Raw genomic sequence first — 13,659 nt, forward strand, 5'->3', positions numbered from 1 at the left:
GGAGGGTTTTACATTTTATGAGTACACAATATAGAAAAAGCCTAGATGAAATTAGTTCTGAATGCTTGTCTTGTGATACCTTTTGATAAATGATGACATTAAAATTAGGTTTTAATGAAACTCCCACAAGTTCATACACTGCATGGTTCACATCTGGATAAGAGCTCTTCAAATGCTAGTTTGCATCAAATGTGTTTTTCTGGAGGAGTATGTCCTGTGGGGAGAGAGGAAAAGAGGGAATAGAAATAGCTCCACATCGCTGCTGAGTGTGCTGGCTCCACAGCTGAGCATGGGGCGCCAAGGAGCTTCAGCAGCACTGTCACGCCGACCTCACATAGCACTCCATTGACATAGAGAAAAAAGACTCAGGATGGTCAGATGGCTGCCTCATTATCATACAGACTATGAGCAGAGCTTGGGTAGAACCCAGGCTGGTCAGACTACAAAGTCTGGGACTGACAAACAAGGCCAAAGCAAAGCAACAGTTTCAATAGCCTCCAAAGCGATATCCCATGATTCTAATTAAAGTGAGATTGTAGAATCCTACCATTTCCTTTCTTGATAGTTCTGGATCTTGAACTCAGGACCTGGGCACTGTCCTTGGGTTTTCTCAAGGCTAGCACTCTACCTTGAGCCACAGCACCACTTTTGGCTTTTTCTGTGTATGTGGTACTAAGGAATAGAACCCAGGGATTCATGCATGCTAGGCAAGCACTCTACCACTAGGCCACATTGCTGCCCCTATTTCCTTTCCTTTCAGTCCAATAAGAATGAATTTGAGGTGCATTCCAAATGGAGTCTGCTTCAGCTGCAAAGAGTCACTCAGACATTTGGAGGGAACTCAAGTGGTAGGTCTATGAATGGAATGAGCATCTCTTCCAGAACCATTCTTCAACCAGCACATCATGACTGGAAAGACTCAAATACATGCACTGGTCCAAAAGGGCTGCCACCCAATACTGCTGTCTGACCACCAGGCATCCTGGCTATGGAACTAGTTGCACCACTGGCCCTCGTCCTAAGTCTGCAAGCAGTACAATAAGGGTTCTCCAGAAGCTTTCTGAAGCCTCAGATGAGTTGATTTCAGCCTGGATTTGGCATGCTCATGAGCCAACATCAATTCTAGGCCTGGCAAGGCTAACAAATGCAGCACTTAAGCGTAAGACACCCAAATTGTTACCTCATGTTATGAAGGATCTGAAGCTGCAAGCAATTAGCAATGCATCTGTGAGACTAGGGAGAGACAACCAAGAGAACAGGGGCTTAAAATGACTATTTTGGTCCATATGGGAAATTGGTATGTTGTGTGCATGGTAGAAAGCCTTTCAGATTATGTTTTTTGAGCCTTACATTTTAAAAATTGGGTTTTAAATGTTATTCTGGGAAAGGCAGCATGGTTCCTTTAACATCAGAAGCAGAGCTGTAAATAAACTAAAAAAGCTGCTGGAACCTTCAATACAGAAATTAACATCCTGAATGAACTCCGGCATTAGTACAAATTAATCAGACTGCATAAATTACAACTTTAATCAGCTATGGAATCTCAGTACTTCAAGGGGCCTTAGAATCATATGTCCAAAGAACAAGAATTATGGAAAATAAATGAGCAGGCAGATAAAAACCTCCTGACTAGATATATGAACAATGAAGTGAAAAATTGAAGGCAGCATGCACAGTGGTTGAGAGCTCAAGGATTTGCATAGACAGCCTGGGTTTGAAGCTCCTCTCTGCTTGTTTGATGGCAGGATGAACTAAGTTGAGTGGTTTGACCACTCAGAGAGTTTACACCTCTGTGAAATAACACACGGTTATCCTGAATCTTAAGGGAGACCACTAATGCCTGGGACATCAGTGATTAGTAAATATTAGCTCCATAGAAAATGTAACTGTACAAACAGAATATAAATGAGTCAGACTGACACATTGTTTATCACTGTGGTCATTCTCTTTTAACTGTCCATAAAAGTAAAAATCAAAATTTCTAAGCACTCAGCATGATACCCATAGTCTTCTCTGGAATCTAACAATGGTCTTTGCAGGAAGGAGAGACATGTTTCAGCTATAAATGAAGCCAGATCTGGTACTTAAGAGACAAGGTTTGAGGGAGATGGCAAATCTACTGTTAGTACTTAAAAAGGTAAGTGAAAGCTGCTCCCAACAGGTCTTAATACAAAGTTGGTTCTAAGTTTAGAGCCCTAAGAACTTTCATGGCCATTATATGGCTTAAAATCAATATCAACTAAAGTTCCCTCCCCCTTTTTTTTGGTTAGTCACAGGGCTTGGAATCTGAGCCAGGGTACTGTCTCTGAGCTCTTCAGCTCAAGACTAGTGCTCTACCACTTGAACCACAGCGTCACTTCTGGTGTTCTGGTGATTAATTGGAGAGAAGAGTCTCAGGGATTTTTGTGCCCAGTCTGGCTTTGGCTTTGAACCACAATCCCCAGATCTCAGCTTCCTGAGTAGCTAGGATTACAGGCATGAGCCACCAGAGCCTGTTTTAGATTCTTTTTTTTTTTTTAAAGAATGTATTTTGATTTTATTGTAAATGTGATTACATTTGTGGCGGGGGGGGGGGGAGAGGAGTCATGGGGCTTGAACTTGACCTGGTTGCTGTCCCTGAGCTCTTCAGCTCAAGGCTATCGCCCTACCCTTGAGCCAAGCCCCATTTCCGGTTTCTAGAGGTTAATTAAGATAAGAGTCTTAGGTTCTTTTGTGCTTGGACTGGCTTTGAACCTTGATCCTCAGATCTCAGCCTCCTGAGTAGCCAGGATTACAGGAGTGAGCCACTGCACTCGGCTAGTGATTACATTTTTTTGAACAGAATCACCTCTTCATTTTATCCTAGTTTTTTCCTCCTGAACCTCCTCCTATAAGTTATATCATTCATTTCTACATAATATCTAGTGAGTATCACTGCTGAATTAGCTCGCCCTTTTTGTCCCTCTATTTCTGTGCTTCTTCTTACTCTCCCCCAGATAAACTTCCATATAAGACAAACCAGTACAGAAATAAACAAAGGGGGAAAAGTTAAAAAAAATAAAAACCTCTTTTATTTCTTTAAAGAATGACATTGGGATATTGATGGGTATTGCGTTGAATTTGTAGATAGCCCTTGGCAAGATTGTCATTTTCACGATGTTGTGGAAAGAAGTATAGCAGTTCCTCAAAAGACTAAACATAGAGCTCCCCTATGACCCAGGAATTCCACTACTAGGCATTTACCCAATTGTCCAGAAACAAGGACATACTAAATCCACTAGCACAGTGATGTTCATTGCAGCACTATTTACCATAGCAAAGATATGGAACCAACCCAGATGTCCCTCAGTTGATGAGTGGATCAACAAGATATGGTATTTGTACACAATGGAATTCTATGCTGCTGTCAGAAAGAATGACATCTCCCCATTTGTTAGGAAATGGAAAGACTTCGAAAAAATCATATTAAGTGAAGTAAGCCAGACTCAAAGGAACATAGGCTCAATGGTTTCCCTCATTTGTCATAATCAGTAGAAATCTTGGGCTCTCATAGCAGAGATTTGCAATAGAGCAAAACCTAGATACATAAGGCCATATAGTATGATACTAAATGGAAGGACCTCTAGGATATAGAAACAAAAGCCATATAATGAGTGATTGTTGTCCTTAATTAATGTACTATATTATCTCTCATCTCTTTTGCTGTCCCTTGGTTATCTCATATTGTTACAGTATCTCACTTTGTTATCTGATATATTGGATATATTTGTATTTGGTTATTTGAAATTGGATAGGGAAGGGGGAAAACAAGATGAGGGGTGGGGGTTGGGGGGAGGGAAATGGGGACCAAGACATGAGAAAGGGTATCAATGTATGTGAAGTAATGCACTTTCTATCTGGCAAATATAATGTAACCCTTCTATTAATTACAATAAAAATCATACAATAAATTACAATAAAAACAAAATCATACACAAATTTTTTTTAAAAAAACCTCTTGCACTAAATACAGTATGTCTCCATGATCCAGAAATCTCACTACAGTGCATTTACCCAAATGATCACAAACAAGGCCACAACTATGCTCATTCCAGCATTATTTACCATAACTAAGATATGGCACTAACTCAGATTCCCCTCAGTACATGAATGGATCAAGAAAATGTCTATATATACACAATGCAATTCTGTGCTTCCATGAGAAAGAATGACATTGCTCCATTCACAAGGAAATAAAAAGTCTTGGAAAAAAATCATATTAAGCCAAAGAAACATAGGCTCCATGGTTTCTCTCAACCCAATAGCTATATACATATGACCATATAAAATGATACTAACCAAAATGAACTCCAAGATATGGAAACAAGAGAGTTTTTTTGTTGTTGATGATGTTGTTTTTTAATTTTTTTTTGTTCCAGTCCTGGGCTTGACCCCAGAGCCTGAGCTCTGTCCTTGCGCTTTCTCAAGGCTAGCACTCTACAATTTGAGCCGTAGCACCACTTCCAGCTTTTTCTATGTATGTAGTACCAAGGAATCAAACCTGGATCTTCATGCATGCTAGGCAAGCACTTTACCACTAAACCAAACTCCTGGTCCACTGACGTTGTTTTTAATGTACTGGATGAACTTCGTTCCTTTCTTTTTTCCTTCCTTCCCTCTTTCTTTCTTTTTTCTTCCTTTCTTTCTTTCTTTTTGTTCTCTTTGATTTATCTCCTATGTCACTGTTTTAGATTCCGTTACCCTGTGTCTAATATATATACATTTATCTGATTTGGGGAAGGAAAAGGGAATAAGAAAATGGTGAACAAAGGATAAAGGGTGAACCAATGCAACAGCCATACTCACAAGGCACTAGGTAAGAAATGAACTTTACAACTTGGGGGGTACAGGGGGAAAATGAAGGAAAGGGTAACAAAGTTCGACAAGAAATGTACTTATTACCTTTCTTACGTAACTGCAACTCCTCTGTACATCATCTTTACAACAAAACAAAAAATTTTTAAAATCTCTTGTCTCCATTTCTTGGAGTTATTTTTGATAAACATCATTTTATATGATCACATGCAAGTAGCTATTGAGCCTTGCATCAACTAGGTCTATTTTAGCCTGGAGATAGACTCATGACAGACAGAGAAAAGTTAAGGCTAACAAATAAGATATTCTCTATGCTTGCCAGCTTTGTTGTTTGGTGTTTTGTGCGGTACTGGGGCTTGAACTCATGGCCTGGGTACTATTTCTTAAGCTTTTTCACTCAAGGCCAGTGAGTGAAAAGAGGCACAGCTTCATTTCTGGCCTTTTGATGGTTATTTATAGGTAAGAGTCTCACAGACTATTCTGCTCTAGCTGGCTTCAAATTGAGAAGTTTCCTATTCAGCTTCCTAAGTAGTTAGGATTACAGGCATGAGCTACCACATCTAGCTATGTTTGCCCATTTTCTCATCTTGCTATAAACCTAGTTTCACTTTATAACACTTATTTATCATGCCATGGGAAGGAATAGAGAATAGTGGGAGAATTATAGACAGGTTCTGGAACAGAACAAACCCTGGAACTCTCTTAAAATTCCTGAAGGATCTTGGATAAGAGATGTAATCTCTTTGATCTATTTCTTCATACCGAGTTCTGTGAAGGGCCAGCTTAGTACCTGCCACACAGATGGTGCCACATACGCATTCTTCCCTTCCACATTTCTCATGTTAATAAGCAGCTCTATTTCTGAGCAGAAAGCGAGAGTTATGCTTTCTTGATTCAGGATCCCACACTAGTAGGAAGCCTAACTGCATACACAGACACCAAAGAGGAGACAGTCCTATCTATTCAGCCGCAACACACCTGACATACAAACATGGTGTTTGCCAGGGAATTAGCTCTAAAATTCTAATTCCCCAACCTGAACATACAGTGGCAGAAGAGACAGCTGTGCTCCAAGGAAGGCACAGGTGTCTGCATACCAACTCCGTAAGTAGCTCATATTTTAATGTTAGACAAAACACAACCTGTGTCTGGTTCCAAATCTTCAAACGGAGAACTTTCATTGTGTAACATCCAAGGCTCCTTACAGCTCAAAATGCCTTATTTCAATACTCTGGCTCATTTTCACTTTGTAAAATGTGTGGCTCCATTCTACTCCCAAACCTACCGGGTGGGAATTGCTTTGGTCAGCCCGCTCCGTCCACACCCTGATTTGTTCCCTAAGTTGTTGGCTTCACATAAACAGCAAGCGAATGAACAGAATGTGTGGGAGCCTGGCTGCCTGTTGCCAGGGCTCCACCTCCTGAGATTAGTTGGGGCCTCAGGAGCTGGGAATACACAGATCTGCCACAAGTAGGATTTTACTGTGAAAATGAGTTTTCTGATGAGCAGAATCAGCAGAAATGCTCTGAAGACTGTTCCATGCCTAAAAGATGTCACACAAATTCCAAACAAAATACAGCTCTTCAGGTTTTAGTATCTTGTGGCTGATAGAAAATTTCACATAATTCTCCAACTGAACCTCTCTCCCACTGGAACTATTTCTGGCCAGAATACAATATCAAATGAAGGCCCATGCCAGTTGTAGCAGCTATAACTCACATCAATGGCAGTAGGGTATTGGCATTTGATTCCTGTAGATACTGCCCAGTATTTGTGGCTAGATCATAGAAAGCTCTTTGGAGGCACAGCTGATAGACATATAGCATAAAGCTCTAGTATACTGTGGATACATGTATCTATTTGTTAGGATAATGATAACCAAATACCATAGGTTAGTGGCTTAAACAATAGGAATTTAGTTTCTCACAGAAAGAACATCTGAGATTAAGGTGTCAGCAGAGGTGGTGTCTGCTAAGTACTCTTGGCTGTTAGATAGCTATGTTCTCTCTTCATATGGCCTTTCCTCCATATGCATCTGTCCAATTTTCCTTTTCTTATGAGGATATCAGGGATTTGGAACCAACATAATGATCTCATTTTAACTTAATTACATCTTTAAAGATGTGTCCCTAACTCTGCTAATATTCTGAAGTTAAATGTTAAGATGTCAGCATATGAATTTGAGTTGGTAGGACACACAATTCAGTCCATGATACTATGCAATAAATGTCATATGAGTGAACAATAGAAGGATGGGTGTAAGAAAAGATAGACAGATGAGTGGATGGCTGCATGGATGAACAGTTATGTGATGAACAATTAAAGGATAGATAATATACGGTCCAGCACTTCTGAAGATTGAATTTGGCTGTAATATTATCACCAGTTTAATTACTTAATTCATAGATTCATTTATTTAATTTGGTAGTACTTGGCTGTAAACTGAGGGCCTCACACTATAGCTAAGAGACAGGCAATATATGTCTGACAAATTACCTCAAATACTACTCCCGTAAATACACACTTAGAACCTTTACATTAACATAAAAAGGTGATGGTTTTTAGTTACATATTTTGCCTGATTTATTGTTTGCTTTTCACTGAAACTAATCAATACTTAATTTCTAGCTTGCCTAAGCATTTTGATTCCATGCCACAAACTATTGAAATACCCCCAAAGAATTATAGAGAAGAGGGAAGGTAACCATTAGGGACTTAATGAATCTCCTTCTGATTCACCTGGTCACTTTGTTATACCACAAACAACATAATGGAAACCAAAAGCCAACTTTTTTTTTTTGGAGTATGATTTTTTTAAATTGTAATTAGTAAAAGGGTTACATGATATTTGCCAGATAGAAGGTGCATTAATTCACATACATTGATACCCTTTCACATGTCTTGGTACCCATTACCCTCCCCCCCCACACCCCACACCCGTCTTGGTTTTCCCCCCTTCCCTATCAAATTTCAAATAACCAAATACAAATAAATTCAATATTTCAGATAACAAAGTGAGATACTATAACAATATGAGATAACCAAGGGATAGCAAAGGAGATGAGAGACAACATAGTACATTAAGGACAACAATCATTCGTTATATGGCTTTTGTTTCAGTATCCTGGAGGTCCTTTCAATTAGCTTCATACTATATGGCCTTATGTATCAAGATTTTGCTCTATTGCAGATCTCTGCTAGTAGAGCCCTAGGTTTCTACTGATTATGACAAATGAGGGAAACCATTGAGCCTAAGTTCCTTTGAGTCTCAAAAGCCAACTTTCTGTAAGTAGCATTTTCCCCTCATTTTTTTCCAGCCAGCTATTAAGTGACATTGGTAAAACTAGTGAGATAGTTACAGACACATCTGGATGGGGTCAGGGAAGTGCCAATAGTCCTTTCTTCTGTCCCTTGATTGAGTCATAGTGCATGGCTGAGTCTGAATCAGAACTCACCTCTTCCCAGACTATGTCACAATAGGAAGCTGATTCTGGTTACTTGAAAATAAAAGTCACATGGACTTTTCCTGCCCTGGCTGCTTTCAAATCATGTCTCAATGTTCAGATCTCAGCCTCCTGAGCAGCACAAGCCACTGGCATCAGCACCCACCTTGTAGTTCTACTATTTAACAAATAAACAGTAGTAGAAATACTCTTTGAAGCAAGCATGGTAATTTTTTTTTAAGTTCCATTATGGTAGCTACTATTTTTCTACTTCAAATAATAGCAAAGACAAATGGACAGTATGAGTTCTTTGTGATATGTGAATTGGATATTAATATTTAAAGGTAAATTTATTGTGGTCCTTTGTCAATGACAATGATGAATTAACCTGACTTTGACCTTTGAGCAGACTGGCTAGATTTAACTCTTGTGAAATCCATCTGCTGCCTTCCCCTGAGAGGAAGTATTTCCCTGCACGTCAGTAGGCAAGACGTCATTGATTCAGATACATGCACAGGATGAGACCCTCCATCTATGTTCCCCATTCTGAGGTTCTCAATTCCCATATACCTAGACATTTGTACTAGATATTGATCAAACACAAGCATGTGCTATAAAACTTCTTGTCATGGATTCAAACCAAGTGATTTCTGACCGTCTGTTTGCCTGTCTTTAAAAAAAAAAGTCTTAGCCATACTATTTTAACCATATTTTATTGTAAATTACTTCACATTCTTTTTGAGAAAAGACATGATATAAATCATAGCTGAAGAAAAGCCTTCAAACCAACCCATTTCCCAGAGCATGAAAACCCCAGCGAGGCGCAGGGGAAGCAGAGGTATGCTTTTCCTCTGGTCCACTTGGCTGGGCACATCTGTCACCCCGTCCATCAAGCTTTGTTCTCTACAGGATGAGAGATTACGGCAGAACCTGACAAGGTCTGTTAGAGCCCCATTCTGCTGGATGAGGAACATCAAGTTCATGCAAGTCCAGTTCTCCTGACAAGTTCATGTCATGGAAGGGCAAGTCTGTCATGAAAAGAGCTGCTGAGGCCTATTTTTGGCCAATGAGGGAGGACTAGATGGATGATGAAGTGGTCTTGGAATGAGAAGGGACCTGTCATCCCATGACTAGTATGAGCAAGTAGAAGAATATGAGCAGTTTGTGTTACTGAGACTTGTAAGGAGACAGTTCTGTCAAGTCATGAATCCAGAGGAAATCAGGCAAGTTATTGGACTGATTCTCAGAGGGCAGCACTCATTCTACAGAGGATAAAGTAGAACCTGGAGAACAGGGAGAGACCTGAGTCAGGCTCTTTGCAACTTTATTACAAGTGTGTAAACATTGCCATCTGGCTCAAATCATAATGTCCTCATTTATAATCATGCATATTAAGACCTATATTGTGTGTTAATTGTGAAAATTAAATGATATAATACATATAAAATCCCTAACCCAGTGCCTGAATCATGGCAAACACTCAATAAAGGCTACTTTATTGTTGCCATCATTGCAGGATTTCTACAGATAAGTCTTGAGGCCAGATACTTGGATTCTATGGCCAGAGTTTCTAATCATGTAGAACTTGATTCCACAAAGACTGGCAGCCCCACATAATTTAACTCTGCCTATCTGCTTATAAATAGTTCTGGAAAAGAAGAGAGGGAGCTACCCAGAGAAACTGCTGTCTTCAATGAGTTAATATCATACTGGGACATCTACAAAGAAAGGCAGGAAAGAGGAATCACAAGAGGACCTGAAAGGAAAGAATCAAAATAGGAAAGTAAAAGGCTAGGGTTTGGAACCAGACACACATAGGACAACAGTAAAAGCTCTACAAGTGAGCTCAGGCCAAGAAAAAGAACAGAAAAGAGCTGACCTCTTGCTTGGGGCAGATGACACACTTAGAGATGATAAAGGCAGAATGACTCACTCCTACTTTGCTTTCAGCTTCTCTATCCAGAACAATCTTTGAGTCAGAAAGGGGAGCAAAAACATGGCTGAAGGGAAATTAAGGTCTGAGATAATACAGAGATACGAGGAGAGCACCTGGTGGCAGCATTTAAATCTCCAGCTCAGATGAATCACATCTCAGTGCTGTCTGTACATCACCTAAACACTTACTGCAACTGAGACAGAAAAAAAAAATGCTAGCCCCAAGACACTCAAAAGTAAAAGAAATGATGGCAGCAATACCTGACATAATCTGAAAAACAGTGCTATGAATAGTATGTGATGATATATGAATGTTTATGGAGCGTAGTGAAAACTCACAGAGGGACAAATATCTCAATTGTATTAAGAGAGACGGGCAGCAAACTTCCAGCTCAGACAGATACCTTTTGTTAGCCAGGAAAATGGTTATCGGTCTGACTAATCTCTCTTCTCTGCAATAGTTCATCACATGGTAACTTTGTGCCACAGCCACTGCACAGTAAGGAAATGTTAACAAACAAGGTAGTTCAGTCTCAGTGGAGCAGGTTGCAAAACATGGGCCCCAGAGTAGCACCTGTAGAGGCAGTCAGAGTGGCTCAGCTATGATAACCCGAGGGCCCATAGAGGGGTTTTAATGGCTCCTTGCTCATTCTCTAACACTTCCTTGTACAGAAGGCAGTCTTGACTTGCAGGACAAAGGGTGTTTGCTGACATCTGCTGGGAAAAAAAGACCAGTAGGCAGGTGGGGGAGGGGTTGCAGCCTCAAGCTGTGGAAGCAAGGAGCCTGTGTTTGTATCTCTACTTTTTACTAGTTGTGATACTACGCAAGATATTTGCTTCTCTGACTCAAGGTTTACTATCTGGGAAAGGGAGTATGTGTCTCACTAAATGAGACTCTAAAGCATTTAGTATCTGATTATAGAAGCTATTATTAAAGCAGAGTGATGGTGGCTCACGCCTGTAATCTTACCTTCTCAGGCTGAGATTTGAGGATCACAGTTCAAAGTCAGACCAGGCAGAAAATTCTTTGGCACTCTTACTACAACATAGTTACTTGACAGCTGGAAGTAGAACTATGGCTCAAGTGGCAGAGTGTTAACCTTGAGCAAAAGCCTTGTTTTAAGCCCCAGGACCATCACCCACATAAAACAAGAGCCCAAACACCTCTACGAGGCTGACATTTCAGAATTTAAAAAAATGAAAGCTATAGAGATAGTCAGTTTTGTCAGTCCTGGGCCTGAACTTGGGGCCTGAGCACTGTCCCTGGGCTTTCTCAAGGCTAGAGCTCTACCACTTGAGCAACAGCACTATTTCCAGTTTTTTCTGTGTTTGTGGTGCCGAGGAATTGAACTCAGGTCTTTGTGCATGCTAGGCAAACACTCTACCACAAGGCCATACTTCCAGCCCCTATAGAGATATTCTTACCATAACTTATGTTACCTGAAAAGAAAATAACTTAAAATTCTAACAATAGAGATCTGCTTGTATGTATGTGATAATTATAGCCATTAAAATTGTTTTATAGGCACAAAAACAAACAAGTGATACTATATTAAATAAAATAAGCTTCCACAACCAGTAATGATCAGCTACTCAGGAGATAGAGTCAGGAAGATCAGGATTTGAAGCTATCCCAGGCAAATATATTAGCAAGACTCAATCTCAACAAACAATCTTATGAAAATAACCACTGGAACCCTTCAAACAATTAGCATGCATAAAAAGAAATGGAAGACAGGAATGTAAAATAGGTTTTGTCCGGGGTATGGGTACTAGTGGGAGCAAAAAGGGGAAATAGAGATGGTGAAAGAGAAGAAATATGGCCAAAATAAATTATATACATTTGTGAAAATGGAACGCTGAGATTGGTTTGGGAGGGCAGGTCAGGTGTGGAAGGTGATAGACAGTGATAGTAGAGGTGTGTTTGACAAAAGTACATTACATGCATCTGGACGTGTCAAATTGAAACCTCCTTATACTAAATGATGCTGGTAGATGTGAGAAATTAAAAGCTGGGTGTGGTGGCACACATCTGTAACGCTAGCTATGTGTGAAAGGTGAAGATTGTAGTCCAAACTTAGTTGGCACAACCTATTTAAAAAGGTAACTAAAGCAAAAAGGCTGAAGGCATGGCTTAAATGACAAAGGCAAAGAATTCCTCCAGTGAGGATATAAAAATAGCCAGGAGATATATGAAAAATTGCTCGATATAATTGATAATCAGAGAAAATGTGGATCAAAGCCACAATAGTACATTGCCTGCTAGAGCATGGCAGCTATAATAAAGATAGGAGATAACAGGAGCTAAAGAGAATGTGTAGAGAAGGGAACTATACACTCTTTTTTTTTTTTTTTTTTTTTTTTTTTTGCCAGTCCTGGGCTTGAGCTCAGTGCCTGAGCACTGTCCTTGGGCTTTTTCAAGGCTAGAGCTCTACCACTTGAGCTTCAGCACCACTTCCAGCTTTTTTCTATGTTATGTGGTACTGAGGAATCAAACCCGGGTCTTTGTGCATGCTAGGCAAGCACTCTACCACTAGGCCAAACTCCCGGCCTGAGGACCATACACTTTTACAAAGGTGAGCATGAAAACTGGTGAGGTATCTGTGCAGTACAGTAGGATCCCTTCTGTTCTAAAGATAGAATGAGCCAGCAGGTCCCTCTTCTATGTGGGTGTACTTAAACTACAGGAAGCCACTGCTTCATAAACACATCTGCGGGCTCATCAAGGGATAAATGGACAAAGAAGTTATTTGGAGCTGGGTATGGGGGTTTAAACTTGTATTACTCTTACCAGGCAGAGGTTCTCAAGTTCAGGCTTGCAGACTACATAAGTATCAAGAAAAATGTGTTGCTGTTTTTAAATGTCTTTCAGGTCATTTTCTGTTGATTTTTAATGTTATTAATTTTTTGTTTATGTGGTTCAGAGAAATTGAACCCAGGGCCTCATACATGCTAGTCAAGCACTCTACCATTAAGCCACATTCCAGTCCCCCTCCACCAAAGTTTTACTTACACACACAGATACACACACACACACACACACACACACACACACACACACACACGGTGGAATTATTTTTCAACCTTAAAAAAGATGACCTTGCTACTTGCAATAATGTGGATAAGGACATTATATGAAGTAAAATAAACCAGACACTGAAAGAAAATTACTGCATGGTATTACTTATGTGTAGAATCTAAAAAAGATAGAAACAAATCTAATACACAGAAATAGTGGTTACCAGGGAAGATGAAGTTCAAAGCATATGATGCAAAATAAACAAATAAAGGTGGAATTATATTACAGAAGATTTAATTAATGTAATGAGAAAATGAAGCAGAGCCAGAGAGAGAAGTACAATGGATATGGAGGAATTACTTGGGGAAGGTGGTCTCTGAGGACATGGTTATTTGATCAAAGACTGGATGAGGGATTGAGAAGAGCTGG

General features: G+C 39.9%; 1 protein-coding gene across 1 annotated transcript in view; it reads right to left on the reverse strand.

The window, feature by feature from the left end:
- Nucleotides 1-9,072: 9,072 nt before the first annotated feature.
- Nucleotides 9,073-13,659, reverse strand: part of Nubpl (NUBP iron-sulfur cluster assembly factor, mitochondrial) — a 217,367-nt gene continuing 212,780 nt past the window's right edge. The window contains exon 11 of the mRNA XM_090345207.1: nt 9,073-9,559. Coding sequence (XP_090201333.1) covers nt 9,539-9,559 — 21 coding nt within the window. The 3' untranslated portion in view covers nt 9,073-9,538. The remainder of the gene's footprint in view (nt 9,560-13,659) is intronic.

Source organism: Megascapheus bottae, chromosome 14, assembly GCF_031878675.1.
Source record: "Megascapheus bottae isolate mThoBot1 chromosome 14, mThoBot2.hap1, whole genome shotgun sequence".
NCBI lineage: Eukaryota > Metazoa > Chordata > Mammalia > Rodentia > Geomyidae > Megascapheus > Megascapheus bottae.